This window comes from Saccopteryx leptura, chromosome 1, assembly GCF_036850995.1.
Source record: "Saccopteryx leptura isolate mSacLep1 chromosome 1, mSacLep1_pri_phased_curated, whole genome shotgun sequence".
Taxonomy (NCBI): Eukaryota; Metazoa; Chordata; class Mammalia; order Chiroptera; family Emballonuridae; genus Saccopteryx; species Saccopteryx leptura.
Window position 1 is genome coordinate 48,636,780 of NC_089503.1, and position 25,830 is coordinate 48,662,609.

A 25,830-nucleotide genomic window follows, 5' to 3' on the forward strand; every position below is an offset into this window, starting at 1 on the left:
ATAAGAGAGGCTTTGCCTTGGAGGGCCGTGCAGCCCTCCCTGCACTCAGCCCAGTCTCTGCTCACTGTCAGGGCCAAGGCTAAGCATCTTCAGGCCAGGAGGGCATGGAAGGACTCCTGGGGGCTGACCTTGCCTTCCATGGGGCTGCCGGCTCTGTTTGTCGGAATGTGCCCTGCCAGGCTGCACGAACACCTCACTTTATTTCTCATCCTGGGCCTTTCCCTGAACCCCAGCTCCTTGCTTAGGCTGGACCACGTGCTTAACCCTTTGCTACAGTTTCTCCTGAGGTCCACAGCTATGACTCTGGCTTCACAAACACCAGCAGCTGCCTCCTGCATATTGGATGAATGACATTGCTGCCCCTCTGTGGTCAATGTTACCCCGGCCTAGAGACAGCAGCTGCCAGACCCCCTCACCCATCACTGTCTGCCTCTCCCCGTGCTCACTTTTCCCACATGGCACAAACACACTGCCTGACATAGAACTCACCCATCTGTGTGCGGCCCCACCTACTAGGCTGGGAGCTCCTCGAGGGAAGAAGCCCGGTTTGCTTTCTGAGCTAACCCCAGCATCTAGAGCAGCAGCTGGCACAGAGACATACTCAGCAATATTTGTTGATTGAGTAAACGTCCAGACAACATGATGTCTCCCTCTTGAGCTGAGTTCGCCACGCCCACGTCACCCTGTCCATGTCCTAGAAGACCAGTGCTGGCACTGAACTTGAGCCAGACAGATGTAATGTGGACCAGGGCTCCACCACTAGCGGTGTGAAGGCAGGCAAGGTCAGCCTACTTTCCCAGCTCTGAAGTGGGGAGTCATAATAGTTCCTTCGTCCTAGGGCATGGTGAGGACTCAGTGTGCCAAATCATGCAGAGGGCCTAAAACAGTGCCTTGTGTGTATGTATGGTACCCAGCTCTGGAGAGCTCTGACATGTTTCCAATCACATGGTCAAGACAGGGGTGGGCTGAGGGAGCATGGCCCACTTGGCTTCAGCTGACCCGCAGGAAGCAGCAGATGCCAGCAGAAAGCCCGGTGTGCCACAGGGGGACTGCTGGGGGAAGGAATGACACCTTTCCCCTTCCTGTTTCATTTACCCTTGAGGGGACTGAGCAGGCAAAGACTCTAAGAAAGGCTAGCAGTGCTCTGCAGGAGGGGAGACGGCGAAGGCTGTCTTCTGACCTGCCTCATGGGCCTTGACATTCATGAGCTGTACAGTTTAGGGCAGTCTCAGAGCTGCTGAGTCTCGGCTTCCTGCTATTAACCATGGCTACAGTACTATGTAACTCGCCAGGAACCACAGGGATTGAGTGGGATGACGTGTGTGAAACAAACCCAGTGAGCCCACGTGTCCACCATGTGTCAGGAACCACGCCAGTGCTGAAACTTCAGAGAGTAGGTTCCAGACAGAGCAGCTTTTAATTTCAATGTCATTGTGAGGCTTCACAGCAAGACAACTGGTTATTTTCCAGAGAGATTCGTAAAACCTTCATTTGAGTACTTCTGTTCCAGGCGCTGTTCAGCCAGCCAGTGGGTCTCCATTAAACATCAGGCTAAGGCACAGGGAAGAGGGAGAGCCTCTCTACCTCCTTAAGGAGCTCACAGTCCAGCGGGACATTCAATAAGGCACCCCAATGAGGGAGACAGGGCCAAGCGGCAGAGGGAACTGAAGAAAAGGGTCCCAGAGTCTTCCTGGAAGAGTTTGTCTTAGTCATTAGACAGCACTGAGTTGAAACATCATTCATCCATTCATTTATTCTTATAAATGTATTTATTAAAACAGAACAAACACCTATGGTGTCGCTGTTTGGGCCAGGCTCAGTGGTGCCCTCAGCCAGGACTGTGTGGCAGAGCCAGCGGTGCTGTGCCATCTCTGGCCTCACCTCTCAGCTGTGCACAGCTTACTTCCCATTGCCCACATTGGTATCACTTTACCTGGGGGCTTCCTCCAAACCCATGGGAGGTTTCTCTGCTATGCACAGAGCAGTCTGGATGTGCTGGGAATGAACACAGCCAGGAGCGGGCCTCAACAGTGGCTGCTGGGAATTAGCATATGAATACTGTGGCACTCTCTTCCTAGCCTCATTTTCCCAATTGGAAAATGGGCCCAGGAACTTAGGAAAGGCCCCTGCTTCGAGGGGTTACTGTGAATGAGAACAGAGATAGCATAGGCTTCTTTTATTTTTTTTAATCTGCTTTAAGTCACAAAGTGGGATGGATGAGACATGCTGAAGGGCCTAGCACAGAGCCTGGGCAGGTGCTCATTAAATCCACCCTCTTACTCTTAGTCCCAAAGATAGGAAATGTGTTGAGAACATAGACTCTGAGACCAAACTGCCAGACTTGGAATATTGACTCTACCACTTGCTAAGTATTTGAACTTGGACACGTTTCTTAAGCTCTTTGTGCCTCCATTCCCTCATCTATAAAATAGGTTACTCATAGGACTTAGCTAATAGAGTTCCTATGAGGATCAAATGAGTTAATAAAAACAAAGCTCTTCAGAGTGTCTTGCACATAGAAATTGCCCTATGAGGGGTTGTTAGGTAGATGGCTGGCAGGTGAGGGTGGGAAGGGGGTGGGGATTGAACCTGGGGAAGCCAGGTTTTGAGTGACCCTTGAGGAAGAGCAGTGGTATTCTGTGCCTGGGGAAATCCCAGAGAGTTTTGCTGCAGTCCCGGCTTTCCCCAAAAATGCAGAGGTCCCTGCTCCCAGCCAGAGTACCTTCCTTCGAAAGGGAGGAAGGGGAACAAAGCAGTTCAGACTAATGAACAAAAAAATAGTACTATTATTAAGCACTTAAACCATGCCAGGCATTAGCTCACAGAACCCTACAGCAACCCCAAGAGGTAGATAACATTATTCCCATCCCAAAGATGAGGACACTGAGGTTCAGAGAGGCTAAGTCACGTACCCAAAGCCATACAGTTGCTAAATGGCTGCACTGGGAATTAAAATGTGGTCTGTCTCTCCCCTGAGCCCTGCTCTTTCTGTTCCACATAACACCTTTCACTAAAGAAATAAAAGCCGGAGGGCTAAAAGAACACTTGGGTTCTGCCTTGTCACCCACTCCTCCACAGGCTCCTTCCCTTTTAGAATAGATTGCCTGAAGGTGTTCTGTGAGCCGAGGAAAAGAGCCCCCGACCTCCGACCTCCTGATCCAACAAGCACCGACAGCAGTGAGCTGGGCTGTAAATACCTGTGCACAGCCTACTGGGTCTCCTGAGCTGGGACTCAGCCAGGCTGGGGCCGCCAGTCATACAACCTGAGTGGCAGTGATTTACAGAAATACAGAGCTGACTCACAGCCAGTGGGAGCCTGAGCTCTTCCCGCAAGGATGCTCAGGGTTGTGCCAGCAGAATTTGAACCTAAAGACTGATTCTGGCCCTCACTAGTTGCCTAGCACCACCTGTCTGTGTTCCAAGAAGAGAAAAATTCCCTTCCTACCGCTAGCCTTTCCTCCAGTTGGAGAGCTGCAGATGAAGGAAGCCTTCCCAAAGAACCTGAGCTAGGTCAGACAAGGCAGGAAGAATGATCCTGGCAGAGGGAACAGTTAGTGCAAAAGCACTGTGGCACCACTGAGCTTGGTATATAGGTCAACAGCAATGGTATGGAGAAGGATGTTATAACTCAAGCATTTACAGAAGCTTAGAATCCTAGAATCTCAGGACCATGGGAATTACAACCTGAGAATCACAGGCTCTAGAGATCTCAGAATCTTGAAATGTTGGGCTCAGAATGATAGACTCTTGGGCGCTCAGCCATGAGATTTTGGATCACCAAGTTTCTGAGCTAGGCAGCACCCCAAACTCTTCAAGTCTTTGCACAACATAAGTTAGCACCAAAATCCAATGGAAATTGTCTTTCTTGAGTGCCAACCCATAAGGGTAGGAAGACAGGGTCCTGGCCCTCCTGGAATACCCTTTGGCTGATGGGACACCAAGAAGGCTTGTTGTCAGCTCAGAATTAACCTGCTGTTAAATGCTGATGCCAGCATTTCCCATGGCTTTGGATTCTTGGTCACAGCCCCCCTAGATGCTCCCAGGGAGCTCACCCATCTAGCACTCCAAAGTTGGAGGGGCTGGGGCTGGACCCGTGTTCACTCTGCCTGAATGCAGCTGATGTTAATCACCCGTCATGGCATTTTTAGTAAGTCCTGGGATTCCTGCTGAAAACCATCAGGGTAGCTAGAGTACTTTATGCCCTTTAAGTAATTTCACAGCCTCTGGGCTGCAGTCCCACCTTTATTTTATATGCGTTTCCTCTCTACACAGCCCCAGGGAGCACAAGGGCAAGCTGGCTCTTTTCCAAGGTCAATTAGTTCATAAAGACAACTGATTTCTATTAGTTCATAACTCTCATTTTTATTTATTTATTTTTTTTAATTACTCATGGTGGACAAATAGAACCCGTGGAATGAAGAGCCTGGAGCTCTGGCCCTGGGAGAAAAAAGCGTCAGATTCTCTTCCTGCTGTGTCCATTACCAGCTCCGTGACCTTGGGAAAGTTTGGGGGTGTCAGGAGCAAAGATGGTGTAAGCGTTCAGAATCCCTTGCCTGGAGCTGAAGGGTGTGGTTGGATCTGTGAACACTCAGATTGATTCAGGCAACCTTTGGTCCTGAGCCCCATATTGAACGGATTTCCCCAAGTGATTGTATTGTGAATCCCAAAGGTGAGTAACAAGCACCCATGCAAACTTAAGCCTTCTGCTGTCATTCCTTGGTCTTGCTTGCTCAGGGATTTGTATCCCAGAGAAATCGGATTTGGAGCGTGAATACTTCGTATCAGCCTTCTCGGCAAAAAGAAGCTGGATTTGGCAGTCTAATCCCTTCTCTTGGGTTCTAAGCATACACCATTGTAAAATGAGGACGTTTTCTTCCTAAAAGGAATTCATGGCCATAAAATGCGGTTGAGGCCTGAGACATGTGGCTCCTTTGGTAGACTGTGGGGTAGAGTGACAACGAATAAAGTCTTTAGATGACTAGGCAAACCCTAGTTTGAATCCCTGCTCATTCCTTAAGCCTGTATCATTTGAGGTACTCCATTTAAAATCTGATCCTTTACTTTTCTCCTTTGTCATTGAAGATAATAACATGTGGGATTAAGAAGAGGATCTCAAGCTAGGCAGGGTGGTGCCTGGGTTGGCATCCCAACCCTATCCCCTTCTAGCTCTGTGACACTGAGCAAATCACTCCACCTATCTGTGCTCTGATGTTTTAATCTATGGAATGGGGATAATAATATGATTGTTACTACCTACTGGGAATAATAGTATGATTGTTGAGAGGATTAAATGAGTAATACAGGGTAGGGCAAAAGTTAGGTTTACCGTTGTTCACATAGGTAACAATTCAATAATAAATAAATAATAATACAAGAATAAACTCTGTGTTTCACATACTCACAACTATAAACCTACTGGCTTATGGCTCCACCCTGCATATAAAGCAGGTTTAGAACAGTACATGGCATGTGGTAAGCAAATAAGCATTTGCTGTAGATGTCATTGTTTGCAGGGTGTTAATGAGATTTCAGTAAGATGAGAATATAGAATAGTGTATGCTACTTCATATGTACTTTTATGTAATTGCTGAATGAATAATACATAATGGGATGAGTTGATGTAAAGTACTGAGCCCATTATATAGTGAGTGGGGGAAGCACCCACAGAATAGCAGCCTTTCTGCCCTCGGCTTTAGAACCAGTGTGCTGGGCTGACCTGGACCATAGCTTGCTGATTATGCACACCCTTTCCCAACTCTGTACATTTCTTTTCAACTTGGAGTCAGTGGCATTAGGCTAGTAGGTTGAAATCAGCTGTGGTGGGAGTATTTACATCATAGACATTGGCACATGGTATAAATCAGGGTTTTAGTTGTTGAGAGAGAGAGAGAGAGAGAGAGAGAGAGAAACATTGATCAGCACCCAGCACATCCCTGACTGGCCAGGGGACTGTTTATTTATATCATCTGCCACAATCATGTTCAGAAACCAGTTCTGACTGAAAGGCAGAAACTGCAGGCCCAACAGAAAACACGAGGCTAGTCTATTCCAAAAAGGAAATTTTAATTTTAAAATGCCTGTATGTATGCAGGTGGGCTGAGACCAGCAGAGAGTATTAGCCCTGAGCTGCAAGAAGGAGTGTTAGATATAAGAGCTAGGGGCAGTTGCTACACTCAGATTAGCAAATCCTGTTTTATGGTCTTGGTCACTGACTTGATGATGAGCAGAGGGGGGAGGTTCGTTTGGCAGGAATGTCTCCTCCATAAGTTAACACAGGTTTAATTAGTGTATTAATAATTAATGAATAATAGTACAAGAATAAACGCTGTGTTTCACATACTCACAACTATAACCCATCTTCCATTACCAGTCCATCTGACGTTCTCTCGGGAGACAAGATAAAGATTTAAGATTTGTGATTTCGTCCCTTTCAATATTGGCTGTCTCCTTTTCCTAACCTTAAGGTCAGGCTCCTCCTAAATGCTCCCAAGGACACTTCCCACATTCTACCCTGAAGATAAACATCTTGCTGCGTTTCAAAGGGGAGGCCAGGAAGCCCTTAAGAAAGAATAGCAAGCAAATTAACCACAGCCTTACAGTGGGGGGTGAGCATGTTCTGTTTTTTCGTTCTGCTGCCTCTGTGGGCTCACGACCATTTACTCTGTGCATGGACTGGAGTGGCTGCCACAGCTCCTCAAAATCTGTTTGTGCCTTGACTCAACTGTTGCTTATCAGCAAGCGAGGTTTGGGCTGGGTTACTAAGTCAGTCAGTCCTTCTCCTCCAGGCCCACATTGTCCTCCAGATGGCAGCTGAGGAGCCGTTTTATTATCACTGACCATTTTGTTGCAGGATGCAGGATCTTTTGGAAAATAAGTCATTTTTATTGCAGGTAAAGGGGATTAGTGAATGCTGAGAGCCTGGCTTTGGAGACCACTAAGTAAGGAGTGCATATTTCTCGTGGGTTTTTGTGGTCACCAATGCCTAACTATGATACAAAAAGAGTAGTCTCAGAAACAGGTGGCCATCTATTAGGTGGTAACTCTGGGACTTTCTGCAACATGCCAAGACTGAATGAATGCTTGGAGCTTCCCAGGAAAATTGCGACACTTTGCTGGGTCCTGTAGCCATATTTATATGCCATCTGTGGGGCTCCTGGGTGGAGCTTTTCTTTCCCCAAGTCCTGAGTAAAAACAATTTATGGCCATTTCAAATCTGCTTCAGTATCAATTGACTTTGAAGAAGTGAAGCTATTAAAGGAGCTGGACAGAAATGTGGCCGTTAAGTGTATTGGACAGAAGAATAAACCACATGGAAGAAATCTGTAAACTGCCTGGGATTTGAAAGCTTGTCTGGAGTGATGTTAGGGAGGAGTGCACAAAACAAGGCAGCCCCGGGCTTAGGGCTCCGGCAAAGGTTTGTTTTTCTCTGGATCCTAGCCATTCCAGTCTGGCTCACCATCATTCATCAGCCGGGCCAATTGAGTCCAGAGCTCCCCTCCAGATTCTTCAGGCATTTGAGGGTCTAATGGCATCTATATGTATTTACTTTTTAACTTCTTGGGTGAGTGGATGATCCGTTAAATTTGACAGCCATTGCATCCGAATGAATAATCTCTTCTTTAAAGTATGTTGACACATCATTTGTGTTTCGATGGCCCTAAATGACTTTGGAGAAAAGCCAGTTAATCTTCTGATCTGAGGAAGACCAGCTACTGCTCACTCTTAGAGGAATAAACAGAAATGTGTTGTGCTTTTAATCTTTAAATTAGCACCACTGGAGATTGGCAGTTATTAGCACTTCTCAGCTGGGGGTGTTCACACTCCCTTCCCAGACTGCTGGAAGGTGGGAGGGTGGCAGCTGTAATCCAGGTTGGGTTTGTGGGGACAGCATTGAGCTAGAGGAGGGCACCGCTGGCCAGAAACTGATGGGTAGGCAGAGGGGGCAAAAGGCAGTGCCCTGTGCAGGGGTGGGGGACAGCTGGGGAACTACAGGAGGACAGTCCAAGGCATCAGATCCAAAGATGGCCACATGGCATAATGAAAACGGCAGTGAAGGGTCTGTAACTGGGCAGCAAAGTGGAGCCCATGAGCATGGGAGAATGAGGAGAAGAGCAACCTGGCCAGGTAGTGGGGACCCTTTTTCAGACTGTCTAAGGCCTTCTGTCAGGGCTGGAATCTCTCATAATTCCATAGGACACTCCTGCCCACCCATTCAGAAAGCCCATCTTTCCTTATGTTAGTTGTTAACAGGCTTGGCTTCCTACCAGAATCTCACAGGGAGCTCATATGAAATTCAGTCTTTGGTCTACACCAGATCTACTAATTAGACTCTGTGTGGGTGGTGCCTTGGAACCTGGGATTTTAACCAGCTGATTTTTAAGCAGGCCAGCCTTTTATCTTAGGAAGGCAATATTCAGTGCAGAGGTAAAGAGTATGGACTCTAGGGACAGCCTGGTTGAATTTAAATCCCGACTCCATCACTTCCTACCGGGTTACATTGTCCCTTAGTTTTCTTGTCTTCAGAATAGAATGATAGTAATAGTAACTACATTATAAGATTGTCAAAGGCTTAAATAATGTAAGCATATATTCTAATATATGCTTAGAATAATGTATTAACACAATAATAATTATAATTAATATATTTCATAACATTATCTAACGTTCTAATTATATAAAATAATAGGTATTATAATAATATATTTATAATACATAAATAATAAATTAATAATAATTTTATTATTTCCTTTATTAAACATTAGCCAGTTAATGCAGAGATGTAGGGTAGAGGGACGTAAGTCATCATACACGTATAGGTTAAGGATCGAAAATTCACATGTTTTCAAGAACCAGGCAAGAGTGAAGCAAGTGGTGGGACCATAGTGACTTGGAGAACATATGACTGTCTTAGTTTGGGTTCTGCCAGAGGTGGAACTTGAGACAGAGTTGAGGCCAACTCATTTGTCTGGAAGAACATCCCAGGAAACAGTGGTGAAGACATGGGGATGTGAGACAGGGTAGAGAAGAAAGCCAGTTTGTGGACGACAAACAAGGGGCCACTATAGCCCCTGGGGCCCAGTCATCCTGAGAACCACCCCAAGGCTGTGTACAAACTGCCTCAGCAATGGCCCGCCCGAGGAGTAAAGAAGCTAGGATGTAGTAGTCTCCTAGGACTGCTGTGACAAAGGACCACCAACTGAGTGACTTAAACAACAGAAGCTGTCTCTCAGTTTGGAGGCTGGGAGTCCAAGATCCAGGTGTTCCTTAGCTTGTAGATGTGTCGGTCCCATCCATGCCTTTGTCAGCATGTGGGATTTTCCTCGTGTGTTTGACTTCATATGGCCATACTCCTATAAGGACATCAGTTGTATTGGACTAGAGGCCCCTCTACTCTAGTATGACCTCATCTTAGCTAATTACTTCTGCAATGATCCTATACCCAGAGGAGGTCACATCCTAAGGTACTGGGAGTTGAGACTTCAACACACAAATTTGGGAGGCGGGACACAAGTCAACCTATAACATGGGGTATTAATCCCCTAACTTCTAGCCCTAATTGATTGAGACCTGTCAATGGAGATAATTCCTAGGGGCTCCCATGGTCAGAGAAAGCCCTCTGGCAGAGAGAAGGAAGACAGCAGTGTGTGTGGGAAGGTGAATGCCATGGGGACACCACAGTCAGAATCATTAAACCGTGTGCAGACCCTTCTGAGCTTGAACCCCGTTTAGCTACCCAGATGGCATTCCCTGGAAGCTGGCCAGCTGGCAGGACATGTTACTTCCATAGGGGCCGCTCCTGCTCGGCTCTGGCCAGTTATCACCAAGCAGGAATGCCTACAGGACAAAGAAATATATCTCTGAGCAGGTGTAGCCCCAAGGCCGCCAATTTGCAAACTCAGTGAATATACATGCTCAGATTTCCAGAATGAGGCCTCCATCATTAATGGACGTAATCTTCCCTTATCCGTGGTTATGCTTTCTGGGATTTCAGTTGCCACCAGTAAGTCACAGTCCAAAAATATTAAATGGAAATTTTCAGAAATAAACAATCGTAAGTTTTAAATTGTGAGCCACCCTGAGTAGTATAGCAGAGTGAAATCTCACCCTTTTGCCCTCCTCCCACCTGGGATGAATCATCCCTTTGCCAGCTTATCCAGACTGTCTATGCTGCCCACCCATTGGCCACTTAGTAATCATCTTGGTTATCAGATCAATTATCAGAAAGAAAGAGAGACTACATTTATATAACTTGTATTGCAGTATATTGTTATAATTGTTCTATTTTATTATTAGTTATTATTGTTAATCCCTTACTGTACCTAATGTATAAATTAAAACTATCATAGGTATGCATGTATAGGGAAAAATGGATTGGTATTGGTTTAACCTGCTGTTTCAGGTATCCACTGGGGGGTCTTGGAACGCATCCCCCGTGGATAAGGGGGGACTACCGTAAGAGCTGTGCAGGGTTTCTCCAACTCAGTGCTACTTACAGTTTGACCTGGACAGTCCTTGACTGTGGAGGGCTGTCCTGTGTGGTGTAGGATGCTGAGCAGCACCCGTGCCTGGCAGCACTCTCCCAGGCATGCACAAGCCCTGGCAGCACTCTCCCACGCGTGCACGAGCCCTGGCAGCACTCTCCCGGGTGTGCACGAGCCCTGGCAGCACTCTCCCGGGCGTGCACGAGCCCTGGCAGCACTCTCCCTGGCGTGCACGAGCCCTGGCAGCACTCTCCCGGGCGTGCACGAGCCCTGGCAGCACTCTCCCGGGCGTGCACGAGCCCTGGCAGCACTCTCCCTGGCATGCACGAGCCCTGGCAGCACTCTCCCGGGCGTGCACAAGCCCTCCTTCTCGGACCCAGGAGACTTGTCCTCTAACAGGCCTCAGGGTCTGGAAGCACTGAATCAGTTTCTGATTTTCCTTTTTGAAAATCTCCCTCTCCCTCTTCTTTCCTCTACTCATTCCCCTTCTTCCTCCTCCCCTCTTCCTCTTTCTCTTTGTTCCTCCCTCCCTCCCTCCCTCCATCTTTCCTCCTTCCTCTGTCCCCTGATCTCCTCCAGCGCCTCAGTGAAGTACCTTTCAAACATCCAGTCAAATGAATGTGTCATAGGGGCTGTCCTGTTCACAGCTATTGCCACAAGCAGCTAGATTAGGACTTGGTACATAATGAATGCTCGATATTTGTTGAATGAATGAACGAACGACGTGTGGCCTCTCCCTTCCCTCCTGCTTCCCCTAGACCTGGAGCAAACGTGGGAAAGGATCACCTGCTCACTGAGGGAAGGACAAGGTGCTGGGCCTGGTTCTCCGTAGCAAGTCCGGGTAGGCGGTTGTATAAGATGCCTGTGCAGCTGCCTTCCAGAGAGCCAAGCTCCATCGGGTACCAGTTTCCTGATTCTTTATTTTCCTTTGTGCAAGAGATAAAGAGTATCTCATTAGGTGTTCAAATCAGATTAACAGCCATTGGTACCAGAATTCTTCTCAGACTGCAGTTTGTTTCTTTTAGGGTGACTCCGCAGAGCTAATTGCTGTTTATGGGATCAGTAGCAGGGACATACATAGGAAGGGAAGAAAGGGCTCTGGTTGACCAGGCTGCTGAGTTTTGCATTTTTATTTGGTATCTTAGTCTGAAAGAGGGAGAGCAGCAAGCAGCCAGCACTTAGCTGGTTCTGGGGGGAGGAACCCCATGGGGATGATGGAGAGTGGCCTGTGACCTCCTAAGAGGTGAGGAGTGTTTCATCCGCCTGGCTTCTGGCCATGCTGATTTACAGAGGTCGTCCAGGTGCCAGCCGAGCAGGAATCTGTGGACAGCAGGAAAGGGCTGAAGGAGCAACACAAGCAGGATAACACCTGGCCCCGTGCAGGGTGTAAATTGTATTTCTTCCTTAATGCTGGCACTATCGACAGCTGTGCCATTGATTCTAAATTTGGCAAAGTCACAGAGAGCAGACTCCCTACCTCCCCTTTCCTCAACACTTTAAAACAAACATGAAATGCAGCCTTTCTCTTCTTTCCACAATTATATTCCTGTCAGGCTCTACCAAGACATTTTATTAAAAGTTATTTATAGCTATTTCAAAAAATAATTAAAGGTAGATTATGTAGGAAAAAAAGGTAAAAAAAAAAAAAAAACCTATGCAGCTTTTAGGCTAGAACTTGAAAAATCAAAGCTTTAGCAAAGGTAGAGAAGCAAAAACGCTGATAGAACCCTGTGATAGTCATTATATTTATCTCTGAGCTTCCTGGCAGCCTTGGCAAAAAGGTAAATATGATGGGTTTTGTGTTTGTAATTAGGAAAAGCACAGTTCTTTATATGTTTTTGAGCTACGTGCTGAGAAGTGTTTATCATATATTTTGTATAATATACAATAGGGAGTATCTTGGTCAATAGTTTCCTAGCAAATATAAAAGTGATTTTGAGCCCTTTCTTGTTTTGGCAATTGACAAAGGTTGAAAGAAAACATGAAAACCTAATTAGGTAAAGGTATTTTGCAAAGACTGAGTTAGTGTTTCCAGGGTAGTACAGGCCTTTAAATTGGGGGGAGGGGGGGCTGGCTGGTTGGCTCAGTGGATAAAGCTTCAGCCCAGCGTACAGACGTCCCAGGTTTGATCCCTGGGCAGGGCACATATGAGAAGCAACTATCTACTTCTCTTCCCCTCCCTCTCCCCCTTCTCTCCCTCATCCTCTCTTACATCCAGTGACTCGATTGGTTTGAGCATCAGCCCCGGGCACTGAGTATAGCTCGGTTGATTTGAGCATGGAACCCAGATGGGGGTTGCCAGGTGCATCCTGGTTGGGACACATGCAGGAGTTTTTCTATCTCCCCTCCTCTCACTTGGTAGCAATTGTTCAGTTAGGGCTAAGAGAATCCTCTCTTTTAATCAGCAGCCAATGTTTGGGCTGTGGCTGACTACCCACAGAATTTTTCTCTAGTTGATCCACCAGAAACCTTTATTCTAGCTCACTGTCAACAGAGCTCAGAGGTCCGAAAGGGCAAGCAGCTCCCACAAGAAACAAAGCCCTTCATCTGCTGCCACCTTCTATACTGGATCTTCTGCATCTGAGTTCATTTCCTGTGCATCGGGGGTTCATAATCTTATTTTAACCCCAGCATCATACCAGAACAATAGATCCTGTTTGGTAGCCTTTGTGTATAACAAATCACCCCAGAAGTTAGTGGCTTAAAACAGCAACCATTCATTGGCTCATAATTCTGCAATGAGGGCTGGGACCATCATTCTGTAATAAGGGCAGCTTGTCTTTGCTCTAGGAGGTGTCAGCAGGGCTCCCCTCCTGAGATCACAGTCAGCTGGTGGCTGAAGGACCCGAGGTGTTCTCACTCACATTGGGGGCCTCAGTGGGAAAGCCTGAATGACAGATTTTCTGGGCCTCTCATCCACAAGGAGCTGGTTCAGGCTTCCTTCAGGCAGCAAGAGAACAAACGCAGAAGTGGCAGGACCCCCCCAAGGCCTGGGACTGTAGGAGGACTCTCCTGCTGCATCCTGTTGTCGCAGGGTCAGCCCAGATTCGGTGTGTGTGGAAGCTACACAAGGGTGTGAATTCAGAGAGGTGGGACCCATGGGGGATTGTTTGATGTCAACTGTACAGAGCCCTGCCCCATCAATACTTTATCACTGTGGCCCCCATGGGCAGGGACTCTCCCGCAACGAGTGCGGTACGGCCCCAGTTCTCACTCCAAGTTCTCTCTACTCACCACTTATCTGTCAAATATCAGGCTTTATGAGCTCTCTACTTAACATTTTCAAAAAGGATATATGAGGGTGGACTTTGAAGTGATGAAACAGGGAGTGTTTTAAGAGGCCTCCTGGCAACCATACTGAAGACCTTCTAGGGCATATTGAGTTATGCTGCTCTATGGCCAACTTCCTGACCTTTGTGAGACAGTGGCATCCCCAGGCCTCCCCTGTCAGCTGCGTGATCTGAGATCATGGGGCCGTTTTCATAGCTGCTAAAGTGAGATACACAGCGTGTATCAGCTGACCTTTCTCTGGACTGGATGAGAATGCCTGACAGCCCCTACTGGCTCTAGATCTGGACCAGGGTGACACTGTTTTAAAAAAATAGCCTGAATGACAATAAGTCTGCATGCTTATCACTTGCAGAAGCTGAAAAACTAGAAGGGCTAGATAGCAGATATTGGAGAACAGAATCAGGGGGAAAACATCCTGACTTTGAATAAACGTGTAAATCTTTAAAAAGATTATTTAAAGAGGAGTAAGCAAAAGATACTATGTTTTGGCTCAGAGCATGCATGTACACACACACACACACACACACACACACGCACGTGCGCACACACACACACACACACACACAAACATGCATGCATGTACCCACCATGCATACATCCAAGAAGATATGGGGTAAAGGAGGCTTGACTTAGTACCAAATGAACCTGTAGATACATGTTTCCAGTAAAATCAATTTGACTCAAAATTAGGCCAACTTGTCTATGGCCATACCACCTGGAACACACCCGATCCTGTCTGATCTCGAAAGCTAAGCAGGGTCAGGCCTGGTTAGTACTTGGATGGGAGAAAAATAGGCAAAGTTAATATGACCTTAAACTACATGAAAAGGGGCATAGATTCTAGAATAAGGGAGGTGATTAGTTCCCTCTATTCTGTATAACCAATTTATTACAGATTTACTAGGCCAATTTTTGGTAAAAACTTAAAGGTTATAGAGGAAAACTAACATGTTTAGAAGAGCTCAAGACAATAAAACAACTTGAATCCGTGATATATGAGGAATATCAGGAGAAACTAAAGACATTTGACCCAAAGAAATCCTCAGCAAGGACTAAAGGGTGATCTTCAACTCTAAATGTTTGTCAGAGTGGAGGAAGGACTTGATCTTCCCTCTCTGGCCACAAACTAAGGCTTAGACCAAGGAGTGGAAGGTTGAGGGACCCTGGCATTTGGAGGGGAAATGAAAAAAGAGCATCTCATATTTGGAGTGGTCCAGTGAGAAATGTCCATTGCACTGCAGAGAATTCCTGTCACTGGAGGGGTTGGATGGTCACTCATCAGGATAGACAGAGGGGGTTCAAACCTTAGATGGGTAATTGGTTCAAAACTAACTTTAAGATCACATCCAGCTAACTCGCAAGCCTTGGAATTGTAGGGACTTTCCCAAAGTCACAGAGCAAGTTAGTAGCTGTGCAGGACCAGCCTCCTGCCTACTACTCAGCATTCCTGATGCCCAGTTTCTTCACCCCCTCGATGATAACTCAAGCAGGGGTACAAAAAGCAGTCTAGGGACCACATCCCATCCCATCCATCCATCCAGGCCTATTGGTTTGGGCAGAATCTTCTGTGAAAAGTTTTAAAACCAATATCTATACCAGGCAAACCAATTCTGGCAGTAACCACTATGTGTCATTGTCCTCCCTGGCATGAGGCCCTTACACATGTTTGTGTCTTCTTTTTGGCTGCCAAGGCCTTGCTGCTTGCAGACTTCTAATCTGGGATCAGGGCAGAGAGGGAAGAGATGGTCCTGGATCAGAGAGCATATGCAGAAGGCTTTGCCAACTGGAGATGGATCCTCAGATTTCAAGGGACGGGCAGCTCCCCCCTCCCTTACTGCTCCCAGTGTGATGGGAATTATGAGGAAAAAGGGAGGGAAGGGAGCTAACTTTTTTGGTGGTTTTTTTTTTTTTTTTTTTTTTTTTTAGCATTTCCTATGTGCTATGCATTTTTCACATGTTAATCCCATTTAATCCTCATAACAACCTAAATTTCTAGGACTACAAAATACAAAGTACCACAAGTGGTGGCTTCAAACATAGAAATTTATTGTCTCAGCGTTCTAGAGTACAGACTAAAGGTGCAGGCAAGGCCGTGCTCCCTCTGAAGGAGGCAGGGAGGACCTGTTCTAGCCCTGTCTCCTGGCTTCTTGTAACCTCATGTGTCCCTTGGCTGGTAGAGGGCCTCTTCTCTTTCTGTCTCCTCACTTGTAGTCCTAACCAGCAGTCAGACTGGATTAGGGCCTAATGCCCTTATCTTAACTTCATTAAATCTGCAGACTCTATTTCCAAATAAGGTCATAGTCTGACATACTGAGTGTTACACTTCAGCATATCTTGTTGGGGAAACACAAGTCAATACATAATAGTTTATCCTGAAGTCCCCCCCCCCCCAAGTTCATGTCCTTCCCATATGCAAAATAAATTCATCCCATCCAAGCATCCTCATGGGCATCCAGAACTTGTTTAGTAACAGCCCAGAGTCCTAATGCTAATACATGAGAAGCAGACATAAAATGCGTTGTTGTTGACTCCAACCTCTGTCCTCTTTCTGCTATACTCTGCTGCTGCCACGGGGCACACCGGCCATGTGCCAGGCACGGTGCCAGCTGCCCTGTGCCTTTTTCTCACTTCCAGTGGGCTGCTTATCTGGTGGGGCCCCAGACTGGGCACCAAGGGACATGGAGCTCCTATAGTTCTCTGATAAGGATGGGGCTCAGCCCAGGTCAGTCTGTCCAGGGCCTGGCTGAGAAGATGGGAGGAGGGGTGACTGAGGGGCAGGTGCTGGAGAATACAGGAAGAGAGCAAATCAAGTTCTGGGGAGGTGCTGTGGCTGCAGGTGGGAGAAGGCGGCCCACCCAGGTCATCATTCTGGGTGAGGGAGCCTTCACAGACTGCTGCCTGAGCCGCTGTGGAGAACACCGTGAATGTGGCTATGTGCTCTCACTCACGGAGGGGCGAGGGGCCTGTTCTGCTCCTGCAGGCCCCCCACAGTTATAAAGAGGCAGGCTCAGCAGTGGCAGGCAGCGAACCAATGGCAGTTGTTCACAGGGCACAACTCCTGGTCACACACTCCCAGTAAAGACAGAGACCCAGGCAGGAGTGGATCCTGGGCTGGAGTCATCAAAGATGCGACTCTCTGTAGGGGAGACTGGTGAGGGCACTGGGGATGAAGGAGGCCGCTGAGCCGATGGGAAGAGTGTGGGCTTTGCAGTCATTAGACCCGGCAGGAAACCAAACTCTGCCACTCACAAGCTGCACGACATTGGACAAATTGATAAAGACTTCTGAGCCTCGTTTCCCTGCATGCTTGTTGTGAAGATGAACTAGTCAATATGTGTGAGGCCTGTGATCCTATGCAAGTTGCCGGGCTCAATAAATACTGTTTTCACACCTGAGCAGGCGGTGGTGCAGTGTATAGAGTGTCGGCCAGAAATGCGGAGGACCCAGGTTCAAAACCCTGAGGTCCCCAGCTTGAGCATGGGCTCACCAGCTTGAGCACAGGGTCATTGGCTTGAGCATGAGATCATAGACATGACCCTTTGGTTACTGGCTTGAGCCCAAACACTGCTGGCTTGAAGCCCAAGGTTGCTGGCTTGAGTCCAACATTGTTGGCTTAAGCAAGGGGTCACTCACTCTGCTGTAGCCCCCCAGTCAAGGCACATATAAGATAGCAATCAATGAAAAACTAAGGTGCCACAATGAAGAATTGATGCTTCTCATCTCTCTCCCTTCCTGTCTGTCTGTCTGTGTCTGTCCCTCTCTCTCACTGAAACCAAAACAAAACAACAACAACACTGTTTTTGCTTTTGTTTTTCCCTTTAAATCTGAGTGGCACTGGCCATCCTGGGGACACCAAGGATGACTGGGGGAAGTGAATGGGCCCTCCAGCCTCTCCCTGGGGTCATTTCACCATGAGAGGATGAATGTTCGATTGCCCCGGCCCCCATTATGCTAACAACACATTCCCTCCCTTACAGAGGAGCTGAAGGAGAAGCTGACGGAGTACGTGGACAAGGTGAACAGCCAGAAGCCAGGCTTCATCAAAGTCGTGCGCCACAGCAAGCAGGAAGGCCTCATCCGCTCCAGGGTCAGCGGCTGGAGGGCGGCCACGGCCCCCGTAGTGGCACTCTTCGATGCCCATGTGGAGTTCAATGTAGGCTGGTAAGTGCCCATCAGGAGAGGAGGATGAGTCCCCATATGGTCCAGGGCTTTGGCTCAAATGGGTGCAAAGTATGCTGGGATCTCAATCATGGTGGGGGTGAGCAGAAAATTCTGGAAACAGGTAAGATATGTGTGTGTGAATGACCTAGGCAACAGGACTGGCCCTTCAGGGTATGGGTGGCTTAGGGGTCACCAGGGTCAACACACAATGTCTTAAGGGTATGGTGACATTAGGTGTGACTGTGGCTGGCATGGTGCTCTAGGGGACATGCTATGGCAGAAGAATAAATGCTAAGGGCAAAGCCGAGAGTGCCAGCCCAGCTAGAGACAGGGCTGCAACCCCCAGGAAAGTGAAAGCTGAACAGGCATGAGAGAGAAGCCCCACCATAAAGACAGGGCCGAGGCCTAGTGGGCACGGGATGAACGTGGTTTGATGTTGTCACAGGTGCCCCGGGTTCCCCAAATGCCAGGCCAGTGATAGCACAGTATCTCAGATTCTCCTGCCTGGAGAAATTAGGTCTTAGGAAACCTTTCTTTCTCTGGTTAGGGCTGCTCAGGTGCTGCAAAGGGGACGAGAACAGATAGACGGCTTCAGCGGCTGCATCCTACCAGGGATGGGGCACCTGACGTCAGCATCCCGACAGGCCAGAGTGTGCTGTGGCTCACTGGGTGTGACTTTGCAGAGAGCCTGGGCATGGGAGGTTCAGGCCCTGAGGATGACTGAGTGTACTGCTCTCCTAACAACTACGCCTAATGGCTCTGCAGTTGCTCTCCTCCCAGACGCCGTGTGCCATCCTCTGCCTCTCTGGAGTGAGGCGAGGAGCGCCACCGAGCAGGAAGGAGCAGCAGGAATACACACGACGTGGCGGGATCTGGGCAAACTTTCACAGAACTGGCCAGATTATGATTGCAGCGCAGCCGTTTTTCATAGTTGCAGTCCCTGCTTGCCATTTGTGACTATTTAAAAAGCATTTTCATTGGATTTATAGCCAGGAGAGGAGAGGGACGCTTAGTATTTCAAGCTGACTTAAATGAACAATTATGCAACAAATGCATTATTAATGAGAAGCTTATCATTCCTGCCTGCAAACACTTTACTCACCCGGTGTCCATAAGGGCTCTTGGTTCCCTGGAAGCCGGACCTGCCACCTTTCCTTAGGCAGAGGGGAACACATGGGGTGGGGGGTGGGGGCCACATATGGAAGGACCCAAGCAGCATGAAGTAAGTTCGTTCTCATCTTCATGTCTCCCTACCATCCTTATATGCCTTTATCTCCTGGTTAACAAACTGAATTTATCAAAATCAAAGCCCAAAGTTGAAAGTTTTCCATGGAACCCCAGATCTGTTTCTTTCTTCTTTCTTAATTAAGTCTTGATTTTATTTTTCTAGTGGAAAAAGGGAAGCCTCAAAGTGCCTGTCTGGCTCCCCTCCCCACCAGGCTCCCTTCCCCAGCCCCCAGACGCAGTCAGGCCGCCCTGCAGAGGCAGGAAGGGGGATGCTGGGCCAGCCAGGGGGAGGGCAACGAAGCCCAGGTTCTGTGCTGTCCTCAGCTGCACACAGGAGAACACGCAGTCGGACCTGCTTTCTTCAGGAGCCCGCGGGATCTGGCTAGATGCCAGAAGTGGATGGAAAATTGTAGGAGAGCAGACTTAGAAGATGAAACACCTGATCAACTAAATAAACATTATTGATTATGTGCCAAACACTTTGAGACCTCTAGAATCTGTAGAACTAGTCCTTCTAAGACAGTTCTTCCGGAATAATGCAATACCAACAATATTTTATCTTACCAGTTGTTTGAACAATCCACAGCATAGACACAGAACACGAATAAAAAAAATTGAGTGAAGAGGAAATCAGGACACTGAACCAGAAAAAAAAAATAGCAAAACTTCTGAACAGGTACAAAAACATAAAGAAATAAGCCACAGCAATGCTCAGAATCCCAACGCACAAGAACAAGGTGAGACTTTGGGAAAAAATCTCCAGGAGAAAACTTCTGATGTCTTCTTTGCAGCCATTAGCTTGACTGCAGTACTGCATTCACTAAATGAAGTGATAGAAAATATTGAAGTTTATCATGAATTTTGGTTTAAGGAAGCCACCAATTTAGCCATCAAACTTGATATTCAGATGAAGATTCCTAGGAAATTCCACAGAGCTCAGCAAGGGAACCTAGAATCTCAGATGACCTCACTATGAAGAAGCTCTAGCCTGGCCTGTGGTGACGCAGTGGATAAAGCATCGACCTGGAATAAGGTTGCCAGTTCAAAACTCTGGGCTTGCCTGCTTAAGGCACATAAGGAAAGCAACTACTACAAGTTGATGTTTCCTGCTCCCCCCAACCCCTTTGTCTCTCCACTCTCTCAAAAAAAATTAATAAAGCCCTGGCCAGTGGTTCAGTGGATAGAGCGTCAGCCTAGCCTATGGACTTCCTAGGTTCAATTCCTGGTCAGGGCACACAGGAGAAGGAACTATCTTCTTCTTCCTCCCTCACTCTCCCCCTTCTCTCCCTCTTCCTCTCCTACAGCCAGTGGCTTGATTGGTTTGAGTGTGGTCCTAGGCACTGAGGATGGCTCCATCAGAGCATGACAGCCTCAGGCACTAAAAATAACTTGGTACTCAAGCAATGGCCCAGATGGGGTTGCCAGATGGACCCGGTCAGGGCACATGCAAGAGTCTGCCTCACTATCTCTCTTCCTCTCACCCCCCCCCCAAAAAAAGAAAAAAAAAAGTCAGTAAAAATAAAATCTTAAGAAACAAAAAGAAACTCCAAGTGTTCCAACAGTGGGACACACCCTGGAACTGAAAGATGTTTTCTCAGAACAGCATGTCAAAGCTCTTAAATGCTCACCTCTAGTACCCTCTGTCATGGGACAGCTCAAATTCAATACGTCAGAGGAGCACCATGCTGACATGTACAGAAGTGACTCACCCAATCCGGATGCACTCTCAGCTGCATTGTTAGAGAACTAAGTGGAAACACAGAGGGAAAGATATAGAGCTTCTATCCACCATTTATGAAACCCTCCACCTACATGACATCAAGATTTTTTCCTAATGTTTATGCATTGCTGATGGCCCTGTGTATTCTTCCTATGATAAAGATGGAGAAGGAACACTATGAAAACGGGTGGAAGCACCTCAAAGCACAACTGGGGAACACTTTGAAAGACAAAAGGTTAAGTAACTTAGCTTTGCTTAACATAAATTTTCATATACTGTAAAACATGATTTGGATTTAATAATGGTAGACATATATATGAAACTCTGTACAACTAAGTCAGAGCTTCCTACAGGTAATTCAGAAACCATCCAAAATACCAGATAAACTTTTAAAATTGGCTTTCTCTTATATTTGATATTTAAAATAATGTTAGAAATTTAAGAACATCTGGCCTTGGCCAGTGGCTCAGTGGACATCCTAGTCAGGGCACACAGGAGAAGCCACCATCTGCTTCTCCCCCTGCCAGCCTCTCCCCCTTCTCTTCTTCCCCTCCCACAGCCAGTGACTCAATTGTTTCCACCGACCGTAGCCCCAGGCACTGAGGATGGCTCAGTTGGAGCACATCAGCCTCAGGCATGAAAAATAGCTTGATACTCAAGCAAAGACCCAAGATGGGTTTGGTGGGTGAGTCCTGGTCAGGACACAGTTGAGAGTCTGCCTAACTATCTCCTGTCCTCTCACCTAAAAAAAAAAAAAGAAATTTAAAAAACACCTTATAGAAAAGCTACAAGGTTTATATAGTCCACTTAATCACTGGATATCTTGAGTACATCAGCCATTGATAGCCTGCTTGTTTAAATAGCCCATGTTTGAGCTCTCATGCTTTGTAGAACTAATTGTTTCTCCAAAAGACAGCATCGAAAGTGCCATGTGGCACTTCTGTGATCTCTGCTGATGGCACGTGGAATTGTTCTTGTTAAGTCACTTTAGGCACAACATTTATTGTCACTGTGGATCCAGTTGTTGGGTATTGAGTTATCAGTTCTTTGAAGAAATTAATTTTGAGGAGGTGTGAGAGGAAGGAATACATTTAATAAAATCTTACAATGAAGCTCATGACTAACCTTTGAGTAGTAGGAGTTTTAAGTGTGATGTTAAAAATCTGTAATGGACAATTAGGGGAATTACCAAACAGAGAAAGAAACATGTGACCTTGCCAAGCAAGGGTTTCAGTGTAAATTTTGTCTTTTTTTTTTAATGATCTTAAAGGAACAAGTTACAGTTTTAAAGATTGAATGGAAGAACCTGCCATTGTTATTCCACAGCTGGTTGTTGCTGTTCACATTCCTTTGTTGAGCCTGTATCTTCATGAGCTTTTTAGCAGGTGTAAGTCAAACACGTCTGTTTTATGGTCAAGATGGGATCAGATGCCATGGATACTGATGACTGATTTGTCTGTTTTATTCCTTTTCCATGACTATATCTTGTGCCTCATCTTGATTTCTAAGCACAACCTGGAAAACCTACCAAAATGTGTTTTGTAGTTATATAGCAGGGGTCGGGAACCTATGGCTCGTGAGCCAGATGTGGCTCTTTTGATGGCAGCATCTGGCTCGCAGACAAATCTTTAATTAAAAAAAATGTTAAAAATATAAAACATTCTCATGTATTACAATCCATTCCCTACCGCTCATGTTCATGGTTGTAGTGGCTGGAGCCAATCACAGCTGTCCTCTGGGACAACACCAGATTTTTATTGGATAATGTGTAACGTGCACGGGTCGTTGTATGACTCTCACAGAATTACATTTTAAAATATGTGGCGTTCATGGCTCTCTCAGCCAAAAAGCTTCCCGACCCCTGTTATATAGGAATAATATAGAAAATATTGCTCTTATTGTTGGTGAAAAAAAGTTAACTTTGTATAGTTTACTTCAATGTAAATAAAATGTGAATTTTATTTAAAAAAAAAAATTAAAAGGGAGAGCAAACAGACACCAGGACGTAAGGCACTAAGAGGCTCTTAGCTCAGCCCAGGAGGTGCCGAGGGAACGGCCAGGCTTCCTGCCGGCCCCAAAGTATGGGGACTGGGAGGTCGTTAGGGCCTCCTTCCCGGGAGGCAGAGCAGCTCTCCCCTGGAGGAGGTGGCCAGGTGTTCCCTCCTCTTTCTGCAAGGGAGGGAGATTTAGGAGTTGCCAGTCTGTTGTTTCTCCACCTTGGAAGCATTCACACCTCTCTCTCTCTCTCTCTCCCTCTCTCTCTCTCTCTCTCTCTCTCTCTCTCTCTCTCTCTCGGTCCTGCTCAGGGCTGAACCTGTGCTCACCAGAATAAAGGAGAACCGGAAACGAGTCATCTCACCATCCTTTGACAACATCAAATATGACAACTTTGAAATAGAAGAGTACCCGCTGGCCGCCCAGGGTTTTGACTGGGAGCTGTGGTGCCGCTACCTGAACCCCCCCAAGGCCTGGTGGAAGCTGGAGAACTCCACAGCCCCAATCAGGTGAAGCATCCTTGCCCGTGGGTCTCTCCCTCTGCCTCGCCTTCCAGGCAGGGCTCCCCTCCCAGCCCAACCCTTATTCCCCAAACGAAGCGGGTGATGATGGAATTGAATACAAGTGACCTTCAGTCACTGCTTAAAGGCTCTGGTAATCCCGCTTAAAAAGAGCCATGGCTCCCAGAACTCATTCGGAGGCTCAAAGTTGCTCATTCCAAGACATCACTGTGGATACTGCCGGGAGTCAGCTACTGTGCTGGGTGCTGAGGAGGCAGAGTGATTAAGAGGCCACCAAGGTCCTGGGATTCAGTAAAGACAGACAAAATAATTGGAATAACAAATTATTCCACCATGCTGGTGGAAATCGCATGGAAAGTGGGGAGAATCCTTTTCAGGGAGTTTAGCATTTGTACTTGCTTCTAAGGGCTGATAGGAGATTGCAGGCTTGGGGCAAGGACATCCATTTGCCAAGAAGCAGAGTGAGTTCATGGGCAGAGAGGGGGTTCAAAGGGTCTGGAAGGAGCACCTGAGGCACAGCCTCAGGCCATGAGGCTGGAGGGAAGGAGAGGCAGGACCAGACTTCACTCTACCTTGTATGTTTTGCTGCTGATGTTTGAGCTTATCCTTAGAGGACTCAGACAAAAGGAGCTTCAAACTGTATTTCAAGTATCCCAAACTCCTTCAGCTTTTGCTGCTACCTTCAGACTACCTGATGACTCCCTGTGTAGTGTCTGTCTTAGGCAGGGGTCCCCAAACTTTTTATACAGGGGGCCAGTTCACTGTCCCTCAGACCGTTGGAGGGCCGGACTATAAAAAAAACTATGAATAAATCCCTATGCACACTGCACATATCTTATTTTAAAGTAAAAAAAAAAACAAAAAAAAACCAAATGGGAACAAATACAATATTTAAAATAAAGACCAAGTAAATTTAAATCAACAAACTGACCAGTATTTCAATAGGAACTAGGCTCCTCTCACTGACCACCAATGAAAGAGGTGCCCCTTCCGGAAGTGCGGGGGGGGGGGGGCCGGATAGATGGCCTCAGGGGGCCATATTTGGCCCACGGGCCGTAGTTTGGGGACCCCTGGTCTTAGGGATCAGGACTCCTGAAACAGTGGTCCCCACAAGCCCTTATTTCTGCCTGGTTAATCACAGATCAGGCACCTTTATGCTCCCTGCAAAACCCTGCCTGTTAAACACACAGACAACAGTAGAAGGTGACCTAGGGGACAGTTCCTGGAATGAAAGAGATTAAAAACTGATGTCACTTTGTATTACATGAGGAAGAAAGATTGTGAAATATTTAATTGAAAGCGATGATTATTATCTAAGATCACATTTTCCTTGCCAGAAGAAAAAAAAAAGAACTATATTTATATTTAAAACAGGATGGAAGAAAATTCTAGCTGGCTCTCCTGTGGTTACCTCTGTTACTTATCTGTTAAGGCCCCTGCCACTTTTTTTTTTTTTTTTTTTTTTTGTATTTTTCTGAAGCTGGAAACAGGGAGGCAGTCAGACAGACTCCCACATGCGCCCGACCGGGATCCACCCGGCACGCCCACCAGGGGGCGATGCTCTGCCCATCTGGGGCGTCGCTCTGTTGCAACCAGAGCCAGTTTCGCGCCCGAGGCAGAGGCCATGGAGCCATCCCCAGTGCCCAGGCCATCTTTGCTCCAATGGAGCCTTGGCTACAGGAGGGGAAGAGAGAGACAGAGAGGAAGGAGAGGGGGAGGGGTGGAGAAGCAGATGGGCACTTCTCCTGTGTGCCCTGGCCGGGAATCGAACCCGGGACTTCCGCACACCAGGCCAACGCTCTACCACTGAGCCAACCGGCCAGGGCCCCCTGCCACATTTTGTGCTGTAAAATATTTGTTTTGAAGTCCCTGTGTGCAGGGGCCTTTTACACACAGTCTCATTTGCTCCTCTTCATAACCTGGTGACAGCTTATTTTGTCATCCCTGTTTTACAAGATGAGGAAAGCAAGGCTGACAAGGAGAATGGCTCTACCAAAAGCTCTGGGCAGTGAAGCCAGGGTCTAAACCCAAGTCAGCAAGATCCCATGCCTAGCTGTCATCCCCCTAACCACCCACTCTTGAGCTCAGAACTGGGATGGCTGAACTCTTCCCAGGCCCGTTGGAAGCTATTGGAGGGAAGCGTGCCACCCTGCAATAAACATTCTTGCACAAGACTGCACTGATATTAGCTGCTTCTGTTCTGCTCATCTCCCAATGTATCCGCCTGGTCTGTGGAAACCTGCATTCTAGGTCCTTCACAAAGAATGCCTCAGTTCCAAATTTCCCTTCACCTAGTTTTTATCAAGAACTTGGCTGAGAGAAATTACATTAATGGAAGGTTTTTGGAAGAACATTCCTGGTTTTATCTCTAGAGAAGGACAGCCCAACAGAAAGTTGTGGGTTATACAAATTTACCTTGCCCACCTTGGCTCCT

At 47.1% G+C, this 25,830-nt stretch overlaps 1 protein-coding gene and 1 pseudogene across 2 annotated transcripts in view; both read left to right on the forward strand.

Moving 5' to 3' along the window:
- Window positions 1-25,830, forward strand: part of GALNT18 (polypeptide N-acetylgalactosaminyltransferase 18) — a 364,308-nt gene that overhangs the window by 240,199 nt on the left and 98,279 nt on the right. For both annotated transcript variants that reach the window (XM_066365677.1, XM_066365674.1), the window contains exons 4-5: window positions 17,750-17,933; window positions 23,187-23,384. In XM_066365677.1, the coding sequence (XP_066221774.1) occupies window positions 17,750-17,933; window positions 23,187-23,384 (382 nt within the window). The remainder of the gene's footprint in view (window positions 1-17,749; window positions 17,934-23,186; window positions 23,385-25,830) is intronic.
- Window positions 18,687-21,265, forward strand: LOC136389672 (52 kDa repressor of the inhibitor of the protein kinase-like; annotated as a pseudogene).